At 41.6% G+C, this 27,537-nt stretch overlaps 2 protein-coding genes across 5 annotated transcripts in view; one reads left to right on the plus strand and one right to left on the minus strand.

Annotated features, from left to right (window-relative positions):
- Positions 1–4,119, plus strand: part of HIC2 (HIC ZBTB transcriptional repressor 2) — a 165,265-nt gene extending 161,146 nt beyond the window's left edge. Inside the window, exon 2 of the transcript XR_013223626.1 lies at positions 4,004–4,119. The gene's annotated coding sequence lies outside the window, so the exon portion shown is untranslated. The remainder of the gene's footprint in view (positions 1–4,003) is intronic.
- Positions 3,953–27,537, minus strand: part of PI4KA (phosphatidylinositol 4-kinase alpha) — a 149,392-nt gene continuing 125,807 nt past the window's right edge. For all 4 annotated transcript variants that reach the window (XM_077293431.1, XM_077293429.1, XM_077293430.1 and 1 more), the window contains 22 exons: positions 23,085–23,236; positions 22,377–22,484; positions 18,973–19,100; positions 18,506–18,661; positions 18,308–18,387; positions 17,208–17,401; positions 16,597–16,687; positions 16,352–16,519; positions 16,092–16,145; positions 15,579–15,699; positions 15,163–15,292; positions 13,438–13,508; positions 12,944–13,016; positions 11,693–11,763; positions 10,966–11,072; positions 10,728–10,832; positions 8,807–8,932; positions 8,085–8,205; positions 7,603–7,762; positions 6,400–6,489; positions 6,224–6,307; positions 3,953–4,646 (listed from right to left, as the gene is read on the minus strand). In XM_077293431.1, coding sequence (XP_077149546.1) covers positions 4,595–4,646; positions 6,224–6,307; positions 6,400–6,489; positions 7,603–7,762; positions 8,085–8,205; positions 8,807–8,932; positions 10,728–10,832; positions 10,966–11,072; positions 11,693–11,763; positions 12,944–13,016; positions 13,438–13,508; positions 15,163–15,292; positions 15,579–15,699; positions 16,092–16,145; positions 16,352–16,519; positions 16,597–16,687; positions 17,208–17,401; positions 18,308–18,387; positions 18,506–18,661; positions 18,973–19,100; positions 22,377–22,484; positions 23,085–23,236 — 2,442 coding nt within the window. In that variant the 3' untranslated portion in view covers positions 3,953–4,594. The remainder of the gene's footprint in view (positions 4,647–6,223; positions 6,308–6,399; positions 6,490–7,602; positions 7,763–8,084; positions 8,206–8,806; positions 8,933–10,727; positions 10,833–10,965; positions 11,073–11,692; positions 11,764–12,943; positions 13,017–13,437; positions 13,509–15,162; positions 15,293–15,578; positions 15,700–16,091; positions 16,146–16,351; positions 16,520–16,596; positions 16,688–17,207; positions 17,402–18,307; positions 18,388–18,505; positions 18,662–18,972; positions 19,101–22,376; positions 22,485–23,084; positions 23,237–27,537) is intronic.

Consider the following 27,537-nt stretch of genomic DNA (forward strand, 5'->3'; position numbering starts at 1 on the left):
AGTTTTGGGAAATGTCACTGTTGTGCCAAATTTAAGACACTTCTTGATAACTGTCCTCACAGTGTCACATGGTTTATCTAATGCCTTGGAAACATTTTTGTACCCTTCTCCGGACTGATCACTTTCAACAATGAGATCACTTTGTCACTTTGCTGTGTTGTAATCTATTGACGGACCATGGCTTTTGCTGTAAGATGCAACTAAGAAAATGTCAGGAAAAAACCTACTAGAACAGCTACATTTCATGTGGGGTTAATCAGAATCACTTTAAAGGGAATCTGTCAGCAGGTTTTTGCTATATAATCTGAGGTCAGCATTAGAATGGGACTGGGAAAATGATTTCAGTGATATGTCACTTATTAGGCTGTGTGATGTTGTTTCAATACAATGATGTTTTATCAGCAAGAGATTATGTTTGACTGGACCGGTGCCTACGTGAGTGCTTGTCCAGTTCCACCATCAGCACTTACTGACAAGTCATATACAAACTGTATCAGTGCAGGCAAACCGTGCAGAAAAAAAGTGAGAGAGGGGGCGACATCAAACCTGCACACATACTGTAATAAGCCTTGGTAGGTGGTGGGATGGTCTGCCATGCTTGATTTCCAATGGCCCATCTTTTTGTTCTCTAAGACCAAAGCCACTGCCAGAGATGTCTGGCAGCTGCTCTCAGAGAATGCAGAAGTATTCAGTGGAGGCAATTCTGCTTTGGCCAACTTTTTTTTGTGTGACATATACCATTTCACGTTTCTCATTTTTCCAACAAAATTTACAAAACCATTTTTTTTTTCTTTAGGGCCCTCATCACATTTGAAGTGCCTTTGAGGGGCCCATATGACAGAAAATACCCAAAAGTGACACCACCCTAGAAACTGCACCCCTCAATGTACTCAATTAGAATTACTATAATTATTGATATTTGCCAAATGCCAGAATAATGAGAGCGAGAGAATGTTTTAAGGCGTTTTTATTACTTATTGCAAAGTCAAAAGTTGACATAAATTTCATTAGTATTTGGTATCATTTCCCTTAAACTGAATGACTTGGGTAAAACATTTGGGCTATCCTTCCACAAGCTTCTTCACAATAGTTGGTCGGAATTTGGGCCCATTCCTCCTGACAAAACTGGCGTAACTGATCCAGGTTTGTAGGTCACCCTGCTCGCACCGGCCTTTTCAGCTTTGCCCATACATTTTCAATAGGATTGAGATCAGGGCTTTGTGATGGCCACTCCAAAACATTGACTTTGTTATCCTTAAGCCTCTTTGTTACCATTGTGGTAGTATGCTTCGGGTCTTTGTCCATTTGGAAGACCCATTTCCTTCCAAGCTTTATCTTTCTGGCTGATGTCTTGAGATGTTGGTTCAGTATTGCCACATAATCTTTTCTCATGATGCCATCTGTTTTGTGAAGTGCACCAATCCCTCCTGCAGCAAAACAACCCCTCAACATGATGCTGTCACGCCCGTGTTTCACAGTTGGGATGGTGTTCTTAAGCTTCCAAGCTTCTCCATTTTTCCTCCAAACGTAACGATGGTCATTATGCTCTAAAAGTTCAAATTTAGTATTATCAGAACACAGGACATCTTTCCAAATAGTAAGGTCTGTGCTCCTGTGTGCATTTGCAAACATTAATCTGGCTTTTTTATGTTTCTTTTGGAGTAATGGATTCTTCCTGGCAGAGTGGCCTTTTAACCCATGTTTTTACAGTACTCGTTTCAATGTGGATATGGACACAATCTTACCAGCTTCCGCCATCATCTTCACAGGGTCTTTTGCATTTGTCCTTGGGTTGATATGCACATTTTGGACCAAAGCACGTTCATCTCTGAGACACAGAACTAGTCTCCTTCCTGAGTGGTATGATGGCTGGACATTCCCACCTCGTTTGCACTTCCGTATAATTGTTTGTACAGATGAACGAGGCACCTTCAGGTATCTTGAAATTATTCTCAAGGATGTGCCAGACTTGTGCAAGTCCACAATTTTCTTCCGGATATATTGGCTGATTTCTTTAGACTTTTCCATGATGCTACACAAAGAAGCAGTGTGTTTCAGGTGTGCATTAAAAAACATCCACAAGTGTGTCATTAATTAACTCAGATGTTGCCATAAAACCTACCAGAAGCTTCCAAACACATGACTTCATCATATGGGCAGCCAGAATTCTTTAAAGGCATAGTAATCTTAGTGTATGTAAAATTTTGACTTTGCGGAAAGTAATAAAAATGCCTTAAAACATTCTCTCTCTCTATCTCTCATTATTGTGGCATTTGGCAAATATTAATAATTATGGTATTCCTAATTGACCTAAAAAAGGAAAGGTTTATTCTGATTTCATGTCAGATATTGAGGAAGAACATGCATATGTGAAGTGTGTCTTTATGTAGTGTATGTAAACTTCTGGTTTCAACTGTATATTTGCACAATTTCTTTTTACTTGTTTGCCTAGTTCTTTAATGGGACTTTCACTTTCATGTGCCTGATTGCTGGTATAAACCATTGCAATGCACCAGCATTGTAATGGTTTATAACTAAGTTTTGCATTGACACAAGCCCCTTAGACAATGTTCTGCACATTGTCTAAGGGGCTTGCCGTAGCCTGGTGACCCAGATGTCATCAGGACGACATCAGGTCACCATGGCAGCAATGGGTGGCACAGATCAGATGGAGCCCCCTCCCTCATAATGCATTTTAAATGCTGTGATTGATATTGATTGCAGCATTTAGGGGGTTCAACTGAAAGGAGCGAAGTGAGTGCCGGGTGTCAGGCATGATATTAGCTGAATTCTCGGCGAGGATCAAGTGTGCACAGCTACTGTGCACGCAAAATTGCCAGGTGGCACCCAGTACGTCCAACGCTGGGAAGTCATTCCCAACCAGGATGTACTGGGAACGTCAAAGGTCGGAAAGAGGTAAATATCAGTTGACTTACCAACCATAAACCCTGTCTGATCTGGGGGAGTCAGATATAAGATCATTTCCTTTAGTCTTGTGGACAGAATTTTGGCAAACATTTTAAATGTCAGAATTCAAAGAAATCAAACGGTAGGAGTCAGGCAATCAAGGGTCCTTCCCTGGCTTTTCATTGAAGCCAGAAGAGCACCCAAATCCTGCATAGAGTTAAAAGTTTTAAGAAGTAATGGGGACAACTCATCTACGAAGTATGTATAGACCATTATGTAGTTCATCCAACCCAGGGGTAATACCTGAAGAAAGGGGCTTGACAGACTCCATCTCATTTTCAGAAACGGTGGAATCATGCATCTCTGACTGCTCCGCAAACAGACACCCTCCAAAGGGGCATGCCTCACTAGAGGCAGTATATAAATAAGCATAATAGCCATTAAAAACTATTAACTGATCCCTCTAAAATTATACTTATGCCGGGGTCACACTAGTGTATAGCATCCAATGCGATATGCTAATGACACTCAGCTCAAACTCTGCTGCGAGCGTGATCCAGTGTCAGTGCTCCGATTCTCTAGCATGACAGAATTGTAGCACAAGTGCGGAGGAGACGGAGAAAGTAATTTCTCCATCTCCTCCATTGCTGGCATCTGCGGTTATCGCACTGCATTCGAATAACATCTGAGTGCAGTCCGATGTTTTGCACGCACCCACAGACTTGTATGGGTTAGTGCCATCCGATTCTCGCATCCATTCGCATCATGTCGCGATTGTTTTCGAAGCTGAGAAAACAAATCGTTGATCAGCACTGCCCCATAGAATAACACTGGTCCGAGTGCACTCTGATTTTTTTATCAGATTGCACTCGCTGATGTATTCATGCAGATGAGCAGTTCTTACACACGCACACACACACACACACACACACACACACACACACACACACACACACACACACGGTATTTTTATGTTATCTACCTACACTTACTATTTGTGGAACTCTGGGAGACAGTGCTTCAATTGTAGACAAAGAAATAGATATAATATAAGAACACTTTCCATTTTTTCATTTTATTTAATTACATTTTACAGATTAAATACATCTCCATAAAGTTTTTACACACAAAAGGAAATTTACTTTCTTCATCGCTCCTCTATGAAGTGGGCCTCTTGTATTTGGAGGTGCAGTGCATTGTACAGTCCAGGAGAAGAAACTGGCTAGCTTCTATTCCCGCTCGTAATGGCCAACAGAAGCACAGGATAGATGCAGTGGTACTGAATGGGAATTGTCAAAGTGCAGGTAAGCCGGCTATGCTGCGTTTTGTTAAGTAAAATAATAGCGGCATTCTAGGTAATAAATATAAATATTCTCTAACCCCCCTTATCCCCGGCCACTTCAGCAAAATAACATGCTCAGTTCCCAGAACTCAGCACCAAAGTGTATTGCACCTTAGTCTCAGAACAGTATCATGATTCAAATGTATTTTGGACAGAAGGAATTCAACGAGCCAGTGCAAGGAATTGGTTAAATTGTCGCCACAAGGAAATCTGATTGACTATCACCTCCCTGGTCTCAAAACCTCCGCTCTTTAGATTCGCTGCCATTACCCCTAACCTGTGGATTGACAGAGTGTGCAGATACAGGACTACAGTTCACTACAAACACAGGACAGATGCAGGAGTTCAGTACGGGATGTCATTTTGATAGTATTGGATCATGTCATATGTTCTGCTCCTGTGGGAAAGAAACAGAGATGGTGAGCAACTTCATGTGAAGAAAAAAAACACACAAAAAACAAAAACCCCACCATGAAGTAGCACTCAAATCTGCCATCTCCACTAACAGGGGTTATGTTTAACAGTTTGCTAAAATCTAATATAAAACAAATTTGAGACTTAATCAAAACCCATGCTATGGTAAAATAGAGGAATAGCTTATAGGTGCCTTTAAAAATGAGAATAAGAATCTTTGCAAGGGGCAACTCCTCCGATCCTCTTCCAACCTCAAACTAAAATATGCTGTGCGTTTAGCTACTAAACCTCCACCAGTATACAGGAGATATAAAAATAAAGTTATATAAGGAAGTTAATCAACACAAAATTCTGGAATATAATGTTAAAAGGAACATGAACAGCTTTTGGGCTATAAGTTGCGTTTGTTGTAGGGATGCATTCAATATCTTAAATTGTTTGGCTTCTACAGCCTCTATGTATCACAGTAAAAGATGCTGTAGAAGTTAAAGAGTTCATCCACTACTACCTGGACAACCCCTTCTTAAATAAAGTAGTCCCCCTTATAAAAATTAAAATAAAAGGAAAACCTGTGGGGTTCAGAAAAATCACAGAAAGGATAGACATGTTGCCGACATGCATATAATCAAAATATGGAAACAACATTTTCAAAACATCTCAATTTTTTTCACTATCGAATATGAGCACCACAAGCAGAAATACACGCACTTATACACCTTGGCATGATATCAATTACAATATCATAGGTTATTAATATCTGCATGAGGAATGTTCTGCATAGGGGAATGCAAATCACAAATCATCAAGATTCACTGCTGGCAACTCCCTTTGCGCAAATGCCTACAATGACTTTCCAGATGTGCTCGATGGGAAACAAGCCTGAAGACTATGAAGGCCATACATAATGTAGGAAACAAAACTCTGATTTCACAACATGTATTGCTTAGTTTGTTGGGTGCAGTCGTTGCGACACAGAATTTTTAAATGCAACATGAAGCAGAGCTCAGAAAGCTAACCCCACCCACACCAGGCTCTCTATGTACATTGTGTATTGACAGAGTTGTTTATCAGAGGTGGTCGGATCACTTGGCACAAAGGAGCTAGTCTGGGAGTGATAATCTCCTGGTGATAAAACCTTCATTGTAAGTAAACAACACACAGCCTAATAAGTGACACATCCCTGAAATCTGTCTCTCAGCCCCTACCCCATGCTGCCCTCAGATTACATGACAACAACCTGCTGACAGATTTGTTTTAATATCATGCCATGGTGTGTAAGTTTATTTTATTTGATATTTCTGCACGTGGCACTCATACTCAATACTGAATGGAGATGTTTTGAAAATGTTGTTTCCATTTTTTCATCATTTTCACATAACCTGTACAAACATTTTTTTTTCTAATTATCACAGCCAATGATATGAATTCTCCCAGCTGCCACTAGAGTGAATAAACTGCATTTCGATCATATAGGTCCCATTTACCACATCTAACCATCTAATATGGGTATGGAGAAAATAATCCACAGGGAAAGAGGCAATCAGATAAATGATATCCAACCTGTTGCTGAGGAAGCAGTTTTGAATGATCTTCAGGATGAAATTTGCTGCTTCTTTCTCAGTCATGTTGGGACTGAACCGGTGTCTGCGTATCAAAATGAAAATAGGGATAAGTGTCCACCTGAAAACCAGGAAGGCCTACTGCTCTTCTAGTGTTACTCTGCACTAGTAACTTACTTGAGCAATTTTATGGTCTGTCCACGGAAGCAAGGTAGTCCTGTGTCCAACATGAGTGTGACCAGAGACACTACAGCGTCCATGTAAGGCCTGTTATACAACAAAAGAAGACAAACTACCGGATGAATAAAGACAGAACCACATGCACCAGTTTGTTCTGTAACCTTCGGTGTATTAGACCCCATGAAATGGTCAAATATTGCATTAGATGGTTAAAGTAACACTGTCATACACCTTTAAGGGGTTTTCCACTTACATGTTCCTGGGCTCAGTTGGATAGCAAAGAAAAATCCAGCTCCACGTAAACCCCAAAACTCTTTGTTAGTGGTGTGAATAGAAAACACTCCAGTCACTGAATGAAAATGCCATGGTAGTAGATAAAACAACTAGTTGCAGGTAGTGAAGCCTTTTATCATCAACATAAAGAGTTTTGGGATTTTCGTTGCGCTGGATTTTTCTTTCTTTGCCTTCATTCACGTCCACGGATGCTTCCTTTGCTCTGGATCTTCAAACAGTGAACCCGGGTGATCTGGACTCTATCTTTCCCTCAATTAGATAGCGCTTGATAAAAATTATAAGATCAACCTCTTCGAGTCCAGTGCCGTTTCTCCGCCGCTGCTCTTTGTCTGGTGCAGAGTGAGTACCAAGCAATTTTATCATTTTATTCCAGCACAAGCCATTAGAGACCAGAAACCTATAAGTGGAAAACCCCTTTATAAACAGCTGTAGGATCCCTATCGGCAGGTGGAATAGTGAACTCAGATGCCCGTGTGCACTACTACAACAATGGAGGCTCTAAATTCGGGCTATACATATTAGTGGAGGGGAGATCAGGCATGTTGAAGTTTATCATGCCTGATCCATTTGTCCTCATTGTTCTCATAAGAGTAACCTGCTGCCAGAGATGTCTTGTTGTAGTTTACTCTACTCTTCCCTTGGATGAGCATGCATACTAATGGGGAGAAGGGTCTGAAGGCATAGTTTATCTAAGGAATTGTATAGATGACGCTCTGCAACTGTGACTTCAGGTGTTTTCAGCAATCCAGATAGTGTATTTGTTTCTACCAGAAAACGGCATCATAAACTTCTATTTGTGCTACGGGCTCCATCAAGTCCTTTATTACAGCCAGATAGGATGGGAAGACTAGAGCTGTAATTTTATAGCATTTTGCCTTACAAAAAGTCGTTTAATTAACCCCTTACCTGACAGCCAGATAGCCGCGCACACACATCTCCATGAACCACTTAAAAGGTGTAGCTTCCATTTTTCGCCCCATGATCATCACCATTTCATCAGTTAGCTTTATGTCAGGTTCCCAGCCTAGATTGCCCCCAGGGGAGCTCTCAAACATGAATCCAAAATCTGCAAATAAAATAGTTCAGCCCAGTTGGTTAGATGTACGAGGATGGGCACAATATACTAAGTGTCCAAAGCGAGCAAATAGGACAACCAAGGAGAACACATCTGAGGATTAGAACGAGGGCAGCGTCAAATCGAGAAGAATTTAGAAAGAAGACAAAGCATTGTGGAGCAGCACAGAGGAGTAGGTGAAAACAGGGAAGGCTACAACATATTGCTTGTGCCTCCCTCTATTACTATAAACTGAGACCTGAACATTGTAAACACTTTTCCTACCGGACTGGCATTTTAAAGCAGACAACAGGTGGGTACTGTTTGGACTAACCAATGTGAATGATGTGCCCTTCCTTGTCCAGCATGATGTTGCCATTGTGTCTGTCTTTAATCTGCAGCAAAAACAGTAAAAGGCTGTAGGCTGCCATACTCCGAATAAAATTATATCGAGCCTGTGTAGACAGAAGAATATCGGAAGAATTAATAATGAATATTATTACAGGAATAATAAAGCAAAACACAATTATAGGGAAATGTAAAGGGGCAAAAGTAGTAAAGTCAACTATATGCATAAGATATCTGTCAGCTGAAAGCTAGTTTAGCTGACAACCAACTAACCCAATAATCATGGATCTTTACTGCTGGGAATAATCACCTCCACTACTACTCGGACAACCCTTCTCAATCCATATGTTTCCTCCTTGTAATATGATAATACTTGTACTCACCTCAGGTGCTTGCGCCTTTCTAGCAGTGTCGGTACTGGCTCTCCCTCTCCCGGGGATTGCATGACATTGTTATGTCATGCGATCCCTGCAGCCAATCAGTGCTGGCTTCACTCTCCCCCATCTTCAGACGCACAATATACATCCGGAGGAAGTGAGAGCTACAGCCGAGTAATAGACAACTCCTTTAAGCTGCCCAACACTGGTCTACCAGACAGGCTGGCTTCCTATTTATGCATTATAACCATTTCTCAATATATATCATATATATCATAAGCAGAAATAAATTAGACTTATTTATGGACAAGTTGGTGCAGAAATACTATACCTTTTGAAATGCCTGAGTAGACTCATCTCCATATTGCCTAGTGAAGTAGTCGTACATGCCAAAGTCTGTCTGTCGGCCCAGCTGATCTCTTGAAGTGCAGTTTGGAATACACTCGATAACGCCACACTGGAATACAACAAATATCCAAATTACTTACTGACAAATTTTAGTGCATGCCACCAGCATATTTTATTTTCTTGTCATGTAATATTACAATGATGAACCCTTCATCCACCCTGCTGGATACTAACAGGACAAGGATACTATTGATCAGGGACAGAAAATCTAGATGAATCAGTGCTATTAACTGACTGCAATGGTGCAGTATGGATGGAAATACAGACTGCAATACATTCCTACTGAGAGGGCACATGTATAATTTGGTATATCTTATTTGGCATAAGAGCGGTCAGCTAGAAGCCGTCTCTAGCATGAGGATGTAATAGAGCTCCTGGACAGCATTTTTTAGATATTAAAGGTATAAATAAATGGGTTCTTCTTCCCTTTGGGAGGTGTAGGCTAGGGACGTCAAAGACAGAGGTCAGTACGTTTCAGTAGAAATAAGAAAATAGTCTAGAAATAGAATAAGATGCGTAAGGGACAGTTCTGCACCTTTGATTTCAGAAGTGTTTTGATGAGTATAGTAACAAAATGTTATATTTGAAGATACAGTCATGGCCGAAAGTGTTGGCCCTCTTGAAATTGTTCCAGAAAACGAAGTATTTCTCCCAGAAAATTATTGCAATTACACATGTTTTGTTAAACATATGTTTATTACCTTCGAGTGTATTGGAACACCACAAGTGTTCAATGGATTGAGATCTGGACTCATTGCTGGCCACTTCAGAACTCTCCAGCACTTTGTTTCCATCCATTTCTGGGTGCTTCTTGAAGCATGTTTGTGGTCACTGTCCTGCTGGAAGACCCATGACCTAGGACACAAACCCAGCTTTCTGACACTGGGCACTACTTTGTGACACAAAATCCATTGGTAATCTTCAGATTTCATGATGCCTTGCACAGTCAAGGCTGCCAGAGACAGCAAGACAACCCCAAAACATATTTGAACCTCCACCATATTTGACCGTAGGTAATGTGTTCTTTTCTTTGTAGGCCTCATTCCATTTTTCGGTAAACAGTGGAATGATGCACTTTACCAAAAAGCTCTATCTTGGTCTCATCTGTTCACAGGACCCTTTCCCAGAAGGATTCTGTCTTGCTCACATACATTTTGGATAACTGGAATCTAACTTTTTTATGTCTCTGTGTCAGCAGTGATATCCTCCTGGGTCTCCTGCCGTAGCATTTCATTTCACTCACATGTCGACGGACAGTTTGCGCCGACACTTATGCACCCTAAGCCTGCAAGAAACAGCTTGAATTTCTTTGGAACTTGATCGGGACTGCTTATCCACCATCCGGATTATCCTGCGTTGCAACCTTTCATCAATTTTTCTCTGCTGTCCACATCCAGGGAGATTAGATACAGTGCCATGTGTTGTAAACTTCTTGATAATGTGGTGCACCATGGACAAAGGAACATCAAGATCTCTGGAGATGGACTTGTAACCTTGAGATAGTTAATATTGTTCAACAATTTTGGTTCTCAAGTTCTTAGACAGTTCTCTTCTCCACGCTTAAAGTGACACACACAAGTGCGCAAAGCAAAGATTGTGTCAACGTCTCCCCTTCTTAACTGGTTTCAGGTGTGATTTCATCACCCACACCAATTACTTACCACAGGGGTAAGTAACCCCTCCATGAGGAAAATATCAAAATAGCCTTAAAATAATATGGTTTTATGGTACAGTGATGTTTCATATGCATAAATAGGACAAATGAGTGTCAGTAAAAAAAATAAAATGGCCACATGGTCCATTAAGACAATGAATATAACATTTCCTTCTAAATTTCAACTCACCCCAGGAGCTGTTGCCACTACTCTGTACGGAAAGACAAAGAGGTCGAGTCCAACCAGTTGGAAAATGTTCTTGAATAAATCAATTATCTGCAGAGCCAGCATATCCTGCCAGGGAGGAAATGGATAAAAATGTACTGATGATAAAGTCTTAGATCTGAACATTGGGCACTGTCACTGTGTTCAGCCAATAGTTCCTGACACACATTTAGAGGAGTCCAGTACAATCCTGTCCACTCACTTGTCTGCAATCATCTCCCACTTTAAAGATGGCTGCTTGCCAGCATATCTTTTTATCCACATCTTCCTCCTCGCTTTCATCAATGGAGTCTGAGCGACAACGGAGACCTAAGAGTTGGAGAAATTTTCAAGAATTGAATGATTTCTGCAAAAAGCAAAATATTTAATACTTAATTGGTAACAGTTACATAGGTTGAAAAAAGTCCCAGGCCCTTCAAGATCAACCTTACTCCACCAATTGTACATTTGTTGTCACTAAATGATCTATAACCCGCAATGTGTACTGAGGAAATCGTCCAGCCCCTTTTTAAAAGCTGTTCTAGTGTCGGCCATTACTACCTCTTGTGGTAGGGAATTCCACAGTCTGACTGCTCTAACTGTAAAGAACCCTTTCATATTTAGCTGCCGGAATCGCCTTTCTTCCACCCGTAATGAGTGCCTCCTAGTCCTAGGTATATTCTTTGGAAGGAATAAGTCAGGCGCCAGTGTTTCGTACTGGCCACACATATATTGCTACATGTAAATGAGATCTCCTCTGAGGTGTGTTTTTTCTAAGCTAAACAAATCCCACTTTTCCAACCTCTCCTCATATGAGAGGCCTTCCATCCCTTGTAATAATCTAGTTGCCCGTCTTTGAACTGACTAATTTCGGAATATCATTTTTAAAATGTGAAGCCCAAAACTGGTTCCCATATTCTAGATGTGGCCTCTCGAGTAATTAAATGTACCTTCCTTCTCCAGCTCACTGACTCCACATCTCTTCACCTTGAACTTGGCAAGATATGGAGCTTTAGCGGCACTACAAGAACAGACACTTATTAGATGCCACAGCAATCATACATACAGCTAAAGACATAGCACACACATCACCATGTATTATTGATACTGCCTGATTTATCATATGTGCATATCTCACACTTCCCTTCCATAGGGAGCCAGAGAAAGCTTGTGAGTCCTGCTTTTCCCAACCACTATGACTTACTGATAGCCCTCCCTTAGTAGGATCAGTCATTGTGTGTAAGTACAGACCAAAAGCTTTCTCTGTAAGTCACATAACATATGCATTTTTAAAACCTTCCTTCTGGTATGTTCTGTAAAGACGGTGCAGCAGGTCGTGGCTTAGGACAGCTACAATTAACGGAAGTTGGTTGTCAAAGAAATATCAATACACTAATAAAGACTGTAGGTGCAGATGAAGTATTGCTTTACCCCCAGGAGACCAGATTATAGCAGGGGAAATGCATACAGATACTTTAATGATAATGAAATGACTCTGCTCGTGCCATCTCAGCCTATACAGCAAAGCTGACAACTTTGGAAATCTCCAGAATGAAGACTTGATTTAAAAAGGATAAAGTGTATGTTTACAAATGTGTTATTTTACATCTCATGAAGACTTGACAGAAAATAGTACTGGACGGAGTATGGTAACCAAAACCCCCACCGATTGCTAGACTGAAGAGCCTGTGAAAACGTTGAGTCTTTTTAGCCTCACTAGGAGGATCTGTTCTTATGCTAATAATCTACTTGCCAACAGCATCTCTCTGGAACACAAGGTTTTAGCCTAGAGTTACACAGTGACGTGTATTAACACACTGCAACAATCAGAGTGACACACTGCAACACTGCATGTAATGAACAACTAGTGCAACACAGAGTAGCTAATGTCTTCGATTTTCTGTCGTTGGGTGCAAGTTATCTACAACTTGGCTGTTCTCTTTACAGCAAAATCTCAGCTCTACAGTTGCAAATAAAACAGCAAGTTGCACAAATGTTTTTGTTGCACAACTTTTCAGAGAACTGTTGTCGTGTGACACGTCACCGTGTAGCCATAGCCTTAAAAGACATCGAGTCCTTTATTCTATTGATCAGTGGGTGCACTCATGATACCCACAGATCTAATCTTTTGTTTTTTATGGAATGTGACAAACTTTTCTCTTACAAAAAAACCAAAAACTTTCAAAACAGATCATTTTCACCTTTGCATGGGCGTTCCAGATTGGAAGTCAATATCCAAAACTATGGCTTCTGGGTTACTGGGCAAGTAGCAACCTGAAAAGGGACCCAGAATGAATATGCACATCAAATACTAGAATAATACAGCTATACAACAGCACAGCAATACACTCCAATTCCCACCTTTACTAGTGATAGGCCGGGTTCACACAAGCACATTTCATGGTCTGTATACGGACCACAATGCATAGTCTGGCGGCGGGTCTCTGAACCGTAATTACAGCCTCATATTTGTCTATTAAGTTGTATGTTTGGGTCAGGAGTTTAGCAGTCAGTCTGGGAACCGAGGTCCGTATACAGACCAAGCTATATGGTCTTGTGAACACGGCACCTACAGGGAACTGGAAGCCACACCATATTTTACCATTTACCAGTGCTTCTAAACATCAATTACTGGATTATAATAAAACTTTTACATGTCGTAATATAAATATCTACAAAAACCAAAAGATCTTACCTGGCTGCACCTTTACATCAGACAGGGCATTAAGACAAGCTTTTTTACGTTCTTCACCTTTAGGGTACGGTCTGGCAATAAAAAAGAAGGCAATATTTGTAACACAGATATACACATGTGAAGATGGACGGGGGTTCAGTTAAAACAAAGGAAAAAGTTTATAACAATACAAAACATTGCCATACATAAGCAGTGCATAGCAAAGTAATTCATCAGGGACACTAAGGGCATGGGAATAATGACTTGACCCCACGCTTTGTCAAAGACTTGATGCTTATTCCACACAGCCCCCCTGAGGAAGCCCACGCGAAACGTGCGTTGGGGCTGCACTGGACAGCTCATCACACAGGCACTAGTATCGGTAAGGGCCTTATTTTGATCACCTTTACTTTGGATCAAGTTCTTGATGTATCATAATTGCTATGTGTATTTCTACATCAGCGATTAAGTATTATAGCTTACTAATTCTGGTACTGGCTCCTGTCAAGTTAACACCCATGGTTTGGGTGTGTACACAAATCAAAATGACAGGGCACCATTGTTGTACTCTGTATGCACTAAGCACTTTAACTAACCATACAATCATAGTGTTATGGTGATTTATTTGCCCAGATTTTCCCTACCCTGATACATAATTGATGTCCTTTACACCTGAACCTTTTCTGTGTTTTGACTTTTTTTACATTTTCTGTTATAAGTATTATGCCTTCATGTTTGAATAAACTTTTTTGATATTAATAACTTTTTGTGGACTTTGATTAACTCCATGCTTTTTGTAGGATTAATGTTATTTGGAGTGTCCTTAAATGTCTCTTTCTGGTCTTCTTTAAAGGCATATGGCCAGGTGGACATTATATGTAGCATGTTTCAGTGGATTTTGTTCCAATTATTGCAGTATGCATTTGGCCCTACTTAGTCAGCAATTCCACAAGAGAGGGGAAAAAAGTCACGGGATACAAAAATGTCACTGGAAAATATCCAAGCTTATTCGATATAGTGTATTAAACCGTTTTCCCCAGCTATAAACAGTTTTGTGCCTGGATCCACTTCATTTGCCTAATGAGACTGATGGGAGACATTTGCATTGCCCCAGTCACATTTCCCGGCATACTACTGATTAAGTCATGACAGTAATGACACATCAATGCCAGATTTTTATCACATAAGGGACCAGGTGTAGAAGGATCAGTGATGAACAGAATGTATCAGTTCCAGATGGGTTTCCACTTTAAATGAAACCACTTGACACATAGTGATGTTCACATGTTAGGAAGGAAGAACTTTAATATCAGTTTCATGCATGCTGTAATGTTTAACAAAGTATGATGAAGTTAGAGGTCAATTGCCACTTACCTTTGATGCAAATCTGTATGGATTCAAAATAAAAAAAAAAAATATAGACAGCCAGCAGAATAGACAGACAATGGAGCTAACATAAGGATTCAGGATGAAAGACTGTAAAGGACTAGCACAGTAGTTACTGGGGTAAATGGCTGGAGAACATTCCTATAGCAATATAGAAATGTTTCTCAATCCTATTACTCATCTACAGTCATCTCATACCGCCAACATAAAAAGTCCTGCCCTCAGTATACTGACTGCCAAAAGGTGCTGAGATTTTATATTAGTTCTGACAGCACCAGTAGCTAGTGTTCATCGTGTAGAAACCACCAAGTAACGGCGGGTTTTCCAAAAGTTGTAAACACAAAGATATGAAAGGCTTACTTTATAATGGCAGAAACGTTGGTTATTTTATTGAAAAAATCAAATTCCCGCTGGTAGAAGTCTTTGGCCGGTCCGGACAGTGATCCTGTGATTTCATCCATGAGCTGTTCCAGCAGATCTCCAATGTCAGCTGTAGAAGAAAATTACAGGCCATCAATATCAGATAGGTGGTGGTCCGATATCTGAATAGAAGATAGTCTACAATAACTGTGAGTGCTCCTAAACAGTGGTGGGACAGTGGTTTTCCACTCAGAACACTGCTTACATCCAGACAGTTTTGGAGCTGATAACAGCTCATCGGTGGGGGTGTCGGACCCCAACTAATGTTAATGATCTATCCTAACAGTAGGTTATCAATATCATTGTAGTGGAAAACCCCTTTAAGGAAATATCTTATTAAGTTTGTCATCACTTACGGTCCTTCTGGTGTCCTTCTTCATCTAGATAAATGTTTGTCTTCATGTTCCAGATAAACTGATGAGCCAAAAGCTGCGACTTGGCTGCTGCCCACAGAATGTATTCCCGAACATATCCCATCTGCGCAAATGATATATTATATTTATATTAAATATTATATATATTATATTTTTTATCAAATCCACAAGAATATACCAAAACATAGATTCTCATTTCCATCTATCAGTAGGATATACATATTGAAAGAAATTAATATTAGTCACAGCTAACATGTGGAGCGTATGGAAAAAAAACGGTAAATGCTTATCCACAAAATTAGCACATACTAGTTGTCATGATGGTATTGAGTTGTGATAGTTGCACAAGATACTCTTTACCTTTGCAAACTAGATAGATAAATAGTAGGTTTGCAAAAGTAAAAAGTACCTTATGGAAGCATCTCAACTCTAAACTTCTATCTATTCAGGACATTTTACAAACTTTACAAACTTACGTAATATACAAAAACTCACCTTGTCATACCTCAGAGCTTGAACGATTTGTGGAATGTAAAAAAGAATGGCATCCTGAAAAGGAAAAGCGAAAAAAAACACAAGTCACAAAACTTGAGCAAATTAAGAGGTCAAAGGCTAAAGAGATATAAAGCAAAACACTGAGTATGTGAAGATAAAGTGGGGGCATCGCAAGCAGGAAAAACATGAAAACGTAAGATTCAGCTTTGAAGACCGCAGTCAATATAAAAGAGTGTAACATGGGATAGTTGGGTCATTACCGGAGGGAATGATCGCAGTACTTTCACCCCATATTGGGCAGTTAGTGGATGTGGAGGGTACATGCTGGAGAAATAAGACAGTCCAGTAGGGGGGTCAGTTGGCGCCCAACATAGAATATGGCTAAGCTCCGGAGCATCTGCATCTATCGTGTGCCATGTTACCAGATACTGAAAGACAAAATCACTTATCAATGATGTACATAGGAAAATGCCCAGATGGCATGTCTGCTCTACACCACACTCACTTTGATCGCCTCTGGAATGTCACTGACAGCGCCTGGGTCCAGTCTCACTAACCGGGTGACTTCTCCAGCAATAGCTTCAGTGTTTTTAAATCTGCAAATAAAAGATGGCCCCTTAAAAAAGAAGTAAAACGAATAAAATACATCTTTTCATTGGTGTTTCAATTCTTCCAATAATAAGTTATCTTGTCATTATGGCTAAGGCTATACAGTGACTGACAACTGACTGATAACCAACTTTTGCTTGGGTCCTATGCTACAGAAGTAAATGGGTTAGCACAGCAACACCTACACATACGCATTGAGTAAGTCGCAAAAAAACACAATGTGCAACCCATCCACTTCTATAGCACAACGATGTAGCAGCGGCTTGAGCAAACCTTTACTGAATGACAACTGGTGAGGCCAAAGTCGCTGTGTAGCCCTAGTCTAAGACGTGTTCTCAGAAAAAGGGTCTTCTCTGAGGTCGTCTGTTAACCCAAAACAAGACAATCCTCATGTACAAAAGACACAGAGCCCTCCTATCAGTGTGGTGTCCCAAAGCCAAAGGAATCCATTACTAGATGCAAGTAAACATTACTAGTGTGTCTCGTCTGTCAGAAAGAAAGCTTCACCTTGTAGGTAACTGAACTGCTAGATGAGGGGAAATACTCCAAGCCAGATTAACATTGTCTTTCCATTGCTTTTCGCTAAGACTGATGTACTTAGACCTCCAGTTGGCAACACTGTTCTCTCCTGTTTGATCCAGCTCCAACTCAGGAGCAGACAGAGGGTTGTACCATGTGGTTAGCCGGTCAATTTCAGTGGCCTAGGAAAGCATATAAAAAATAACGATCATGATATGATAAAGAATAGCCAAAATGTTTTAAAAATACATTTAACACAAAAACCTAATTTAAACAATAGGCCATTTTTGCAGGACACATTCCTTTTAAGATGTAACCATTTACAGGGGACGTTTTGCAGGCTACACAGACCTACATTGTGGAGTAGTTATAAGTACAGAAGATTTATTAAAGGGAATCCGCCAGTAGGATCAACCCTCCTAAGCCATCTCTATGGGCATATAGGTCATAGGAAGATGAATAAAAGGTTACCTTGATATCAGCCATCCCATGTCTTAATCTAGAGAAATCCAGGTTTTTCTGTTATGAAAATGAGCTGTTCCAGGCTATGGGTCTACACTGATCTGTATGAGAATCTGCCTCCAGAGCATATTTTACATGAAAGGGGACGTTCCCAATGTGAGACATGTAACTAACAGAACTGTGTCTCATAAATACATTTGCAGCTGCAGCGCTCACAGCTGTTACATTGTAATAATATTACAACCCAATCTGTCTGTGAGCTGGAAGCGGAGAGGAAACTGCATAGGTGTCAGGTATAAATCGCACACAGCACTGCAGTGTGAGAGCAGAGAGAGGCCATTACCACATCAGACTGGTAATGGCCCCTTTTCTTAAAAATAATCTCCGGAGGCAGATTCTCATGCAGATTAGTGTCGGGCCAGGTATCCCTAACAGCTTATTTACATATAAGAAAAACATGGATTTTTTTCTGGAATAAGACATCGGATCACAGATATCAAAGTAAAATTTTATTCTTCGTCCTATGTCCTACATGCTCATATAGACGGCTTAGGAGGGTTGATCCTACTGACAGATTCCCTTTAAGAATCTGCTTCTGAAGATCATATGTTAACTAATACACATACCAGGAGAGATAAAAGCAGAGTTCTCCTTTTCATGTAGTACTTGTGTAACTGGGTTCCCCGGTTTGTTTTCTTTGCCATTCCTGAAAACAGAACAATATATAAAATGGAATATCATGTGTTCATTGAAGAAAAAAATACCATTTCCATTTGGAGTAACTGTTTCTAAAATTAAACTAAAACAAATATCAAATTTGATACCTGATTTTTTAGAGATTGTAGACATGCCACTGGATAAGGGATATGTATTTATCCAGCCCTGAGTAGTCTGTTGCCGAGAGCCCACCGCTACATCCAGATTGCTACGGGTCACATCTCCCATTACAGATAGGCTGTTCACCGAGGGATCCTGATTATCTATAGATGAATACAAACCACAAAAGAGGATGGGGTCAATACCAAGAATGGTTAATAGACCTCACAAAAGATTGACTTTTCTTCTAATCCTGGACAACCCCTATAAGGATGTTGCAGAAAAAGAAAAAAACGCACATTTTCATGAGTAGGCAAACATACAAATGCACCACATGGCAACATTTGAGACAAATAGGTACATTTTTAGAAAACCTGATCTGTGACTGTACCAATCCTGATACTTTTAATGCATAACTGATTCAGTTTATCAACAAGTGAACTCCTACTGCACACACAGGATTGGACAACCTCACCGGGAGGAACCAGCTGATTGGCGGTAAGGTACTTCTTGTCTGAGAACATGGCTGTCCAAAACTTAATCATAATGGTTATGTCTTCCCGGAGCTGCTTTTCTGGTTGTGTTGGGAATTTAGGAGGAGAACTGTACAAAGACAAAGATTAGAAGATGGTCTGTTATAGTCATGAATGAGCACAAAGCATATATGATATGTTGGACAATTAATATTGCCAGTCTAATCAGAACAGATATTTCATCAAGTCATATATGAATGCACAAAAAACAAACAAAATGATTTTAAAGGGAACAAATCACTTGATTCATTCTGCCTAATCCACGGGCAGCATGAATCAAGAGTCTGGCTCCACGATTGTGTCCAGGTATGTTTCTATAAAGAGCTGCAAAGAAAACATCTGGAGCAGCCCCCCAGCACCTATCTAGTTGACTGACAATTCTCTGCCATGTGGGTACACAGGAAAATACTTGACAATCAAATGCAGCAGAGCGGAGATAAGAAAGAGGAGGCATCGCCAGACTAGTCAGGTCTCTCCCTATAGCCACCTGGCTTCCTCACTTTCTTTCCTGTGACATCCCGACCCTCACCATGGGTGATTTCAACATCCCCACCCTCATCATTGGTGATTTCAACATCCCCATTGCTTTTCCCCTTTCCCCATCTGCTACTCACCTTTTATCTCTAACCTCCACTTTCGGCCTCTCGCAGCATACTAACTCTCCAACGCATGAAGATGGAAACTCCCTCGACTTGGTCTTCTCCCGGCTTTGCTCAGTGGACGATTTCAAACTCCCCTCTCCCGCTCTCTGACCACAACTCATTCTCTATCAAGAACTGCCATCCCCGCCCAGGTCACCCCCACTTTCCACACTTCTAGAAACATACAGGCCATTAACACCCAGAAACTTGTGAAGAACTTGCAGTCCTCATTGGCCCCTATCTCCTCCATCTCATGTCCTGATTCTGCACTGAAGCATTACAATGAAACCCTGCAAAGTGCCCTAGATGAAACTGCACCTCCTATACATAGAACTCGGCACAGACAGCGACAACCGTGGCACACGCTGCAAACACGTTTCCCACAGCGGTGCTCCAGGTGCGCCGAACGTCTGTGGAGAAAATCTAATCTACCCTTAGATTTCATCCAATATAAGTTCATGCTTAAAACATACAACTCTGCCCTTCACCTCTCCAAACAAACCTATTTTAACACCCTCATCACCTCCCTGTCCAATAACCCTAAATGTCTCTTTAACACTTTCCAGTCTCTACTCAACCCAAGAGTGCAGGCCCCAACCACAGATCTCTGCGCTGACGATCTGGCCAATTACTTCAAAGAAGAAATTGACCACATCCGACAGGTAATTATCTCCCAACCCCTTCATACCATGCACTGTCCTGCCTCCTCCACAGCATCAAGTTCACTCTCTGACTTTGAACCAGTTACAGAAGAAGAAGTAATCAGGCTCCTTGCATCTTCTCACCCGACCACTTGCACCAGTGACCCCATTCCGTCACATCTCCTACAGTCTCTTTCCCCAGCTGTCACCTCTCATTTAACAAAAATATTCAACCTTTCTCTCTCTTCTGGTATCTTTCCCTCCTCATTTAAGCATGCCATCATACATCCACTACTTAAAAAAAATCCCTCGATCAAAACTGTGCCGCTAATTATAGACCTGTCTCCCATCTTCCCTTCATCTCTAAACTCCTTGAACGTCTGCTCCACTCCCGTCTTACCCGCTATCTCTCAGATAATTCTCCGCTATCTCTCAGATAATTCTCTTCTTGACCCTCTTCAATCTGGTTTCCGCTCTTTACACTCTACTGAAACTGCCCTCACTAAAGTCTCTAATGATCTACTAACAGCTAAATCTAATGGTCACTACTCCATGCTAATTCTCTTGGATCTCTCCGCAGCATTCGATACTGTGGATCATCAGCTCCTCCTCACTATGCTCCGCTCCATCGGCCTCAAGGACATCGTTCTCTCCTGGTTCTCCTCCTATCTCTCTGATCGCTCCTTCACTGTATCTTTTGCTGGTTCCTCCTCCTCTCACCTTCCCCTTATTGTTGGGGTTCCTCAAGGATCAGTCCTAGGCCCCCTCCTCTTCTCTTTGTATACTGCCCCTATTGAACAAACTATCAGTAGATTTGGTTTCCAGTACCATCTCTATGCTGATGACACCCAATTATACACTTCTTCTCCTGATCTCACGCCTGCCTTTTTAGAAAACACCAGTGATAGTCTTACCGCTGTCTCTAACATCATGTCCTCCCTCTATCTGAAACTGAACCTGTCAAAAACTGAACTCGTCGTGTTCTACTAACCTATCTTTGCCTGACATTGCCATCTCCGTGTGTTGTTCCACCATTACTCCCAAGCAACATGCCCGCTGCTTTGGGGTCATACTTGATTCCGAGCTTTCCTTCACCCCCCACATCCGATCATTGGCTCGCTCTTCTTATCTGCATCTCAAAAACATTTCTAGAATTCGCCCTTTTCTCATTCATTCTCGTTTGGACTATTGTAACTCTCTCCTAAACGGCCTCACTCTTACCAAACTCTCCCCACTCTAATCTGTCCTGAAAGCTGCTGCCAGGATATTTCTACCCTGTGCCAGTCATTACACTGGTTACCCATCCGCTCCAGAATCCAGTACAAAACTATTACCCTCATTCACAAAGCGCTCTATGGCTCAGCCCCACCCTACATTTCCTCCCTGGTCTCAGCCTACCACCCGACCCGTGCTCTCCGTTCTGCTAATGACATGAGGTTAGCATCCTCAATAATCAGAACCTCCCACTCCTGTCTCCAAGAATTTTCATGTGCTTCGCCAATTCTTTGGAATTCACTACCCAGGTTAATACGATTAATCCCCAATCCCCACAGTTTTAAGCGTGCCCTAAAAACGCATTTGTTCAGACTGGCCTACCACCTCAACGCATTGACCTAATTATCCCTCTGTGGCCCATTCATATAAGTTAAAACAAAATCAGGTTCCTCGCGTCATGTTCCCATACAATTTATGCAGTTAATAGCCCTCTGTGTCTGTACTGCTACATACTTAGACTGTTAACTGGTTCGTGCAGCTTTACATGAACACTCGATCCTTACACTATGGCTGGCCCTCACTCCTCTTGGTATCTATTTTGAACTGTGATTTTTGTTATGCTGTAATGTCTATTGTCTGTACAAATCCCCTCCATAATTTGTAAAGCGCTGCGGAATATGTTGGAGCTATATAAATAAAATTATTATAGCCCCCGGCTGGCTTTTCAAACTGTTTTCTATTAAATGCCGATGCGTTTTTGAGAAAACCAAATCATAGCTGTAATTGTGCAGATAGGCTCTGATTCATGCTGCCCATGAATCGAGTGAAAGGTTCCTTTTAATACTGTACCTGAAGTAATCAAATGCTGTTGAATAGATCTTTTCTCTAAGAACATTACGGATGGTGGCATTGGGAACAACATCGGCATGTAGTAAGGACAACCCTAGAATCAGCAGCCTAAAGAGAAGATGACACGCAAATAATTTACACAATCTTTCAGTAGTTAGGTGAAAATAACAAAAACTGGACTTCAAATGAACACCTAGTCATTTAAGATAGTTTTTTAAGAAGACGCAAAGTGTGTAATTCCATAATATAACGGTGTGACCTCCAAATATTCATTTTACCAACAGTGTTTAATGGTGGAAGCAGGACACCAGCAGAAGGATGAGATCTATGAATGACATTGTTCCAATTACTGTCCACTCAAAGGCTTCAATTATGCCAGCTGTACATGGGGGATGAGTGGGAAATGACTAATTTACCAATGGTCCAAATCCAAAAGTTGTGTTAAAATGTAGCTTCAACATTATTGTCAGCTGGGAAGAGATGTGTATTGTGGGGCAGGCCATTGTAATCAGGTAACAGAGGGGTTATGAGCACATTACAGGGGCAGAAAGAGGATAGTTACTTTGTGAAGAAAGAGAGCAAGAAATAGATAAATGCATATCAAAACCTTACCCAGAATAATAATCCTGTGAGAAGTTAAGCTTTATACATTAAAAGCTGAATTTACATATATATTTTTTCCTTAAGATGTTAAAAGAAAACACTTACTTAAAACGGGGTCCAATAGCAGCTACGTGCCTATTTAGATTCCCTTTTGCCCCTCCAATATTTAAAGAAAGGGATCGCTGCAGGAGACTGGAGAATATTTCCACCTGATCAGAGCTGCAATACTTGGCAATTTCAAACCTCTGCATCAGAAACTAGAAAAAAAACGAAGCATCAGCAAAAGTGGTAGGGTAAACGCGTTTCAACCAACCTATATTGTTTAACCCCTTCACCCTCCCAAGCCTGTTTTAACCTTCATGACCAGACCATATTTTACAATTGTCACTTTATGAGATAATAACTCCGGAACTGTTCAATGTATACTACTAATTCTGAGACTGTTTTTTTGCGACGTATTGTACTTCAGGATAGTGGTAAAATTTGTTTGATATAGCTTTTGTTTAGTTGTGAAAAAATTGAAAATTTGGCAAAAATGTTGAAAATTTAGCAATTTTCAAACTTTTAATTTTTATTCCCTGAAACCAGAGTTATGCCACAAAAAATGTTAATAAATAACATACACCACATATGTCTAATTTAAATCAACACAATTTTTTTTCCAACTTCTTTTTATTGAATTTAAAGGTATAACTAAAAGGAAAGTTGTACATATTCTTAAAGAAATAGAGATTAAGAGTTGTTAAAATCTTTGAAGGAGCAGCATTAACATACCCCGCCTCCCCCTACCCTCCCAACCTCCCCCAACCTTACCCTCCACCCTAAGGGTACCGTCACACAGTGCCATTTTCATCGCTACGACGGTACGATTCGTGACGTTCTAGCGATATTGTTACGATATCGCAGTGTCTGACACGCAGCAGCGATCAGGGACCCTGCTGAGAATCGTACGTCGTAGCAGATCGTTTGGAACTTTCTTTCGTCGCTTGATCACCCGCTGACATCGCTGGATCGTTGTGTATGACACCGATCCAGCGATGTGTTCGCTTGTAACCAGGGTAAACATCGGGTAACTAAGCGCAGGGCCGCACTTAGTAACCCGATGTTTACCCTGGTTACCAGCGTAAACGTAAAAAAAACAAACCGTACATACTCACATTCCGGTGTCTGTCCTCCGGCGTCTCAGCTTCTCTGCACTGTGAGCGCCTGCCGGCCGGAAAGCAAGCGCAGCGGTGACGTCACCGCTCTGCTTTCCGGCTATGGCGCTTACACAGTGCAGAGAAGCAGAACGCCGGGGGACAGACACCGGAATGTAAGTGCAGCGCCCCAGAGTCCTGGTCGTTGCAGTACTGTGGCTCCGCCACTAAGGGGAGCTATGGTACGTCTGATGGCACTGAAGGAGTTCATCTGACCAGGTATCACAGACACCAATACATTTCACAGCCGGGCCACCAGGGGGAGCTAAGGGTTCTATTCACTAGGCCACTCCCCACCATTGTGGGTAAACTGGGGGTCAGGCAGGAAGTTAGACAGAAAGCTGACTGGGTTGGAACCAGGCAACACCTTGTGGCAGAGGGTGTTGTGGGGGAAGGTTCGGTAGGGTCCCTGTCAGGGGTGGGATCCTGACAGAGGCTTGGCAACTTGAGCGAACGTAACGGGGCCGTGCCTGCTCAGTATAGCGGCGGTACCCAAGGAGGGACTGGAAGCGAGATAGATTGTGCTGAGTGAGAAACGAGATCAAAGCAACAAGGAGAATACCAGTAGGGGTTATGCTGTAAGACCGAGGCAACATCCTACTGAGGCGCACAACCGGCGGCCGGAACGCCGAGGGAGTATTACAATATTCAGCTTCAAGCAATACTCTAAACCAACGGCAGGACAGTCAGTCTAAGGCGGGCTGTCTCACCTAAATCACCTATGCAGTCTTGGAGGGCAACTTGTGGAGAGGGGCGACTCTAGGGTCCCGGAAGAGCTCCGAGCCTACCCGTCATACGGGTGCCGTTCCAACCGTAACATCAGGGAGGGGCGGAGGATTAGCAGAACATCATCTAATCGAGTTGTGAGGGAACTTAAGAAACGGACACAACAGTTGTGGGGACTTTCCGTAAGCACAGCAGGGAAGGACCACAACACATAGCGCTAGCAGGAAGGCGCAGATTTCCACCTGTTAAGAGAACTCTGGAGGTGCCATTGGACCGGCCGGACTTGCGCAGCCTGGTTATCCGGATTCCGGACTGAGGACCCAGAGATCTTCAGTAAAGAGGTAAAGAGACTGCAACCTGGTGTCCTCGTTATTTACTGCACCCACTACAGCATCACCACCACCATCATCTACCCACATCTATTACTGTACGGCCCTCAGCAGGGTCACGGACCGGGTCTAGCCACCATGACAACCCCAGAGCAGAGACTCAGAGGCCCGGTACCGGGTACCCCTCGGCCCTGCGGCAGTGGGGGCGCTACATTAGTATGTACTGTTTGGTTTTTTTACGTTTACGCTGGTAACCAGGGTAAACATCGGGTTACTAAGCGCGGCCCTGCGCTTAGTAACCCGATGTTTACCCTGGTTACCCGGGGACTTCGGCATCGCTCCAGCGCCGTGATTGCAAAGTGTGACCGCAGTCTACGACGCTGGAGCGATAATCATACGACGCTACGACGTCACGGATCGTGCCGTCGTAGCGATGAAAATGGCACTGTGTGACGGTACCCTAACTTCTCCGCATTCATTTATTAAGTCAAAGTTTCAAGGTATAGGAGTGGATCTGCTGATTGTTTGAAGAAGGTACCATTGAGTCAAGACAATTTTTGAAACTTTCTTTTGTTAGGAAGTTAGAACGGTTAAAAGTTGATGAGCGATTTCTCTTTTTTCCAACAAAATCATTTTTTTATTTTTTTTTAAGGTACATCTCACATTTGAAGTCACTTTGAGGGGTGTAAATGACAGAAAATACCCCAAATTGACAACATTCCATAAACAGCACCCCTCAAAGTGCTCAAAACAACATTCAAGAAGTTGATTAGCTCTTCAGGTGCTTCACAGGAAAGAAGCATTGTGGAAGGAAAAAAATGAACATTTAACCTTTTTTTCACAATAAAATTTACTTTAGACCCCACCTTTTTGAATGTAAAATTTGCTGGAATCATTAGTGGACACAATGTCACATTTGGAGAGCCCCTGATGTGCTTTAACAGTAGAAACCCCCACAAGTGACAACATTTTGGATACTAGACCCCTCAAAGAATGTGTCTAGATGTGTGGTGAGCACCTTAAACCAACAGGTGCGTCACAGAAGTTTATAAAGTTGAGCTATGAAAATTTAAAGGAAAAAAAAAAAAATCAAATTTTTCCCACAAAAATGTTCTTTTAGCCCAAATTCTTTGATTCACACAAGGGTAACAGGAACAATTGCACCATACAATTTGTTGTGCAATTTCTTCTGAGTAAACTGATACCCCATATGGGGGTCGAAAACTACTTTTGAGGCACAGTGCAAAGCTCAGAAGTGAAGAAGCGCCATATTTGAGTTCTGCTGTTCTGGCACCTCAGGGGCTCCGACAATGTGACATGGCACACTTAAATCATTCAAGCAAAATCTGAAGCGCTATATTGGAGTTCAAATTTTGCTCGAATGATTTAAGTGTGCCACGTCACATTGTCAGAGCCCCTGAGGTGTCAAAACAGCAGACCCCACCATAAATGACATCATTTCACAAACTACAACTCTCAATTAATTCATCTAGGGGTGCATTGAGCCTCACAGAAATTTATACCATTGTGCGGTGAAAAAAGAATAATTCCATTTTTCCATTTAAAAGTTATTTTAGCCCCAAATGTTTTACTTTTATAAGGGTTAATAGGAAAAATTGGACCTCTCGGGTTGTTGTGCAATTTTTCCCTGAGTACACCAATACCCTACATGGAATCGGGAACTACTTTTGAGTCACAGTGCAAAGCTCAGAAGGGAAGGAGAGAAAATTTAGTGCAGATTTTACTGTTATGGTTTGCGGGTGCCATGACCCACTGGGAGGGGCCCCTGTGATGCCATTTGACATTTTCACAAGGTGAAATTGACCACATTTTGGAAATTATACTCCTTTGGAAATTTATCTACAAGTGTAGTGATTATTTTCACTCCATGGGTGTTTTACAGAAACAAGCAGCAGTGGATGTTGCTGAGTGAAAATTGCAAATCTGCTGTTGTAGTGGCCGACCATTGTTGTGCCCAGTACGTTATGCCCAACTTGTGCTTCTGGAGACATGCACCAGTAAATTAATACAGAAATGCCAAACATGTGGATGCTAAGTGTGGTTTAGACCAGGGCTGTGGAGTCGGTAAGCCAAACCACTCCTCAATTTCCCTGACTTCGGACTCCAACTTCGACTCCACAGCACTGCCTCACTACTGAGAATGTACATAAAGTGCAGCACAGATTCATCTCAACTAAAAGCCGAGATCCTTAAATCAAGAACAGAACAGACATTTATAGGACATTCTATAACTTTCCCAAATTCTTACAATAACATTTACAGCACATTCTGCACTGAACTACTGAA

Source organism: Ranitomeya variabilis, chromosome 1, assembly GCF_051348905.1.
Source record: "Ranitomeya variabilis isolate aRanVar5 chromosome 1, aRanVar5.hap1, whole genome shotgun sequence".
NCBI classification, from domain to species: domain Eukaryota; kingdom Metazoa; phylum Chordata; class Amphibia; order Anura; family Dendrobatidae; genus Ranitomeya; species Ranitomeya variabilis.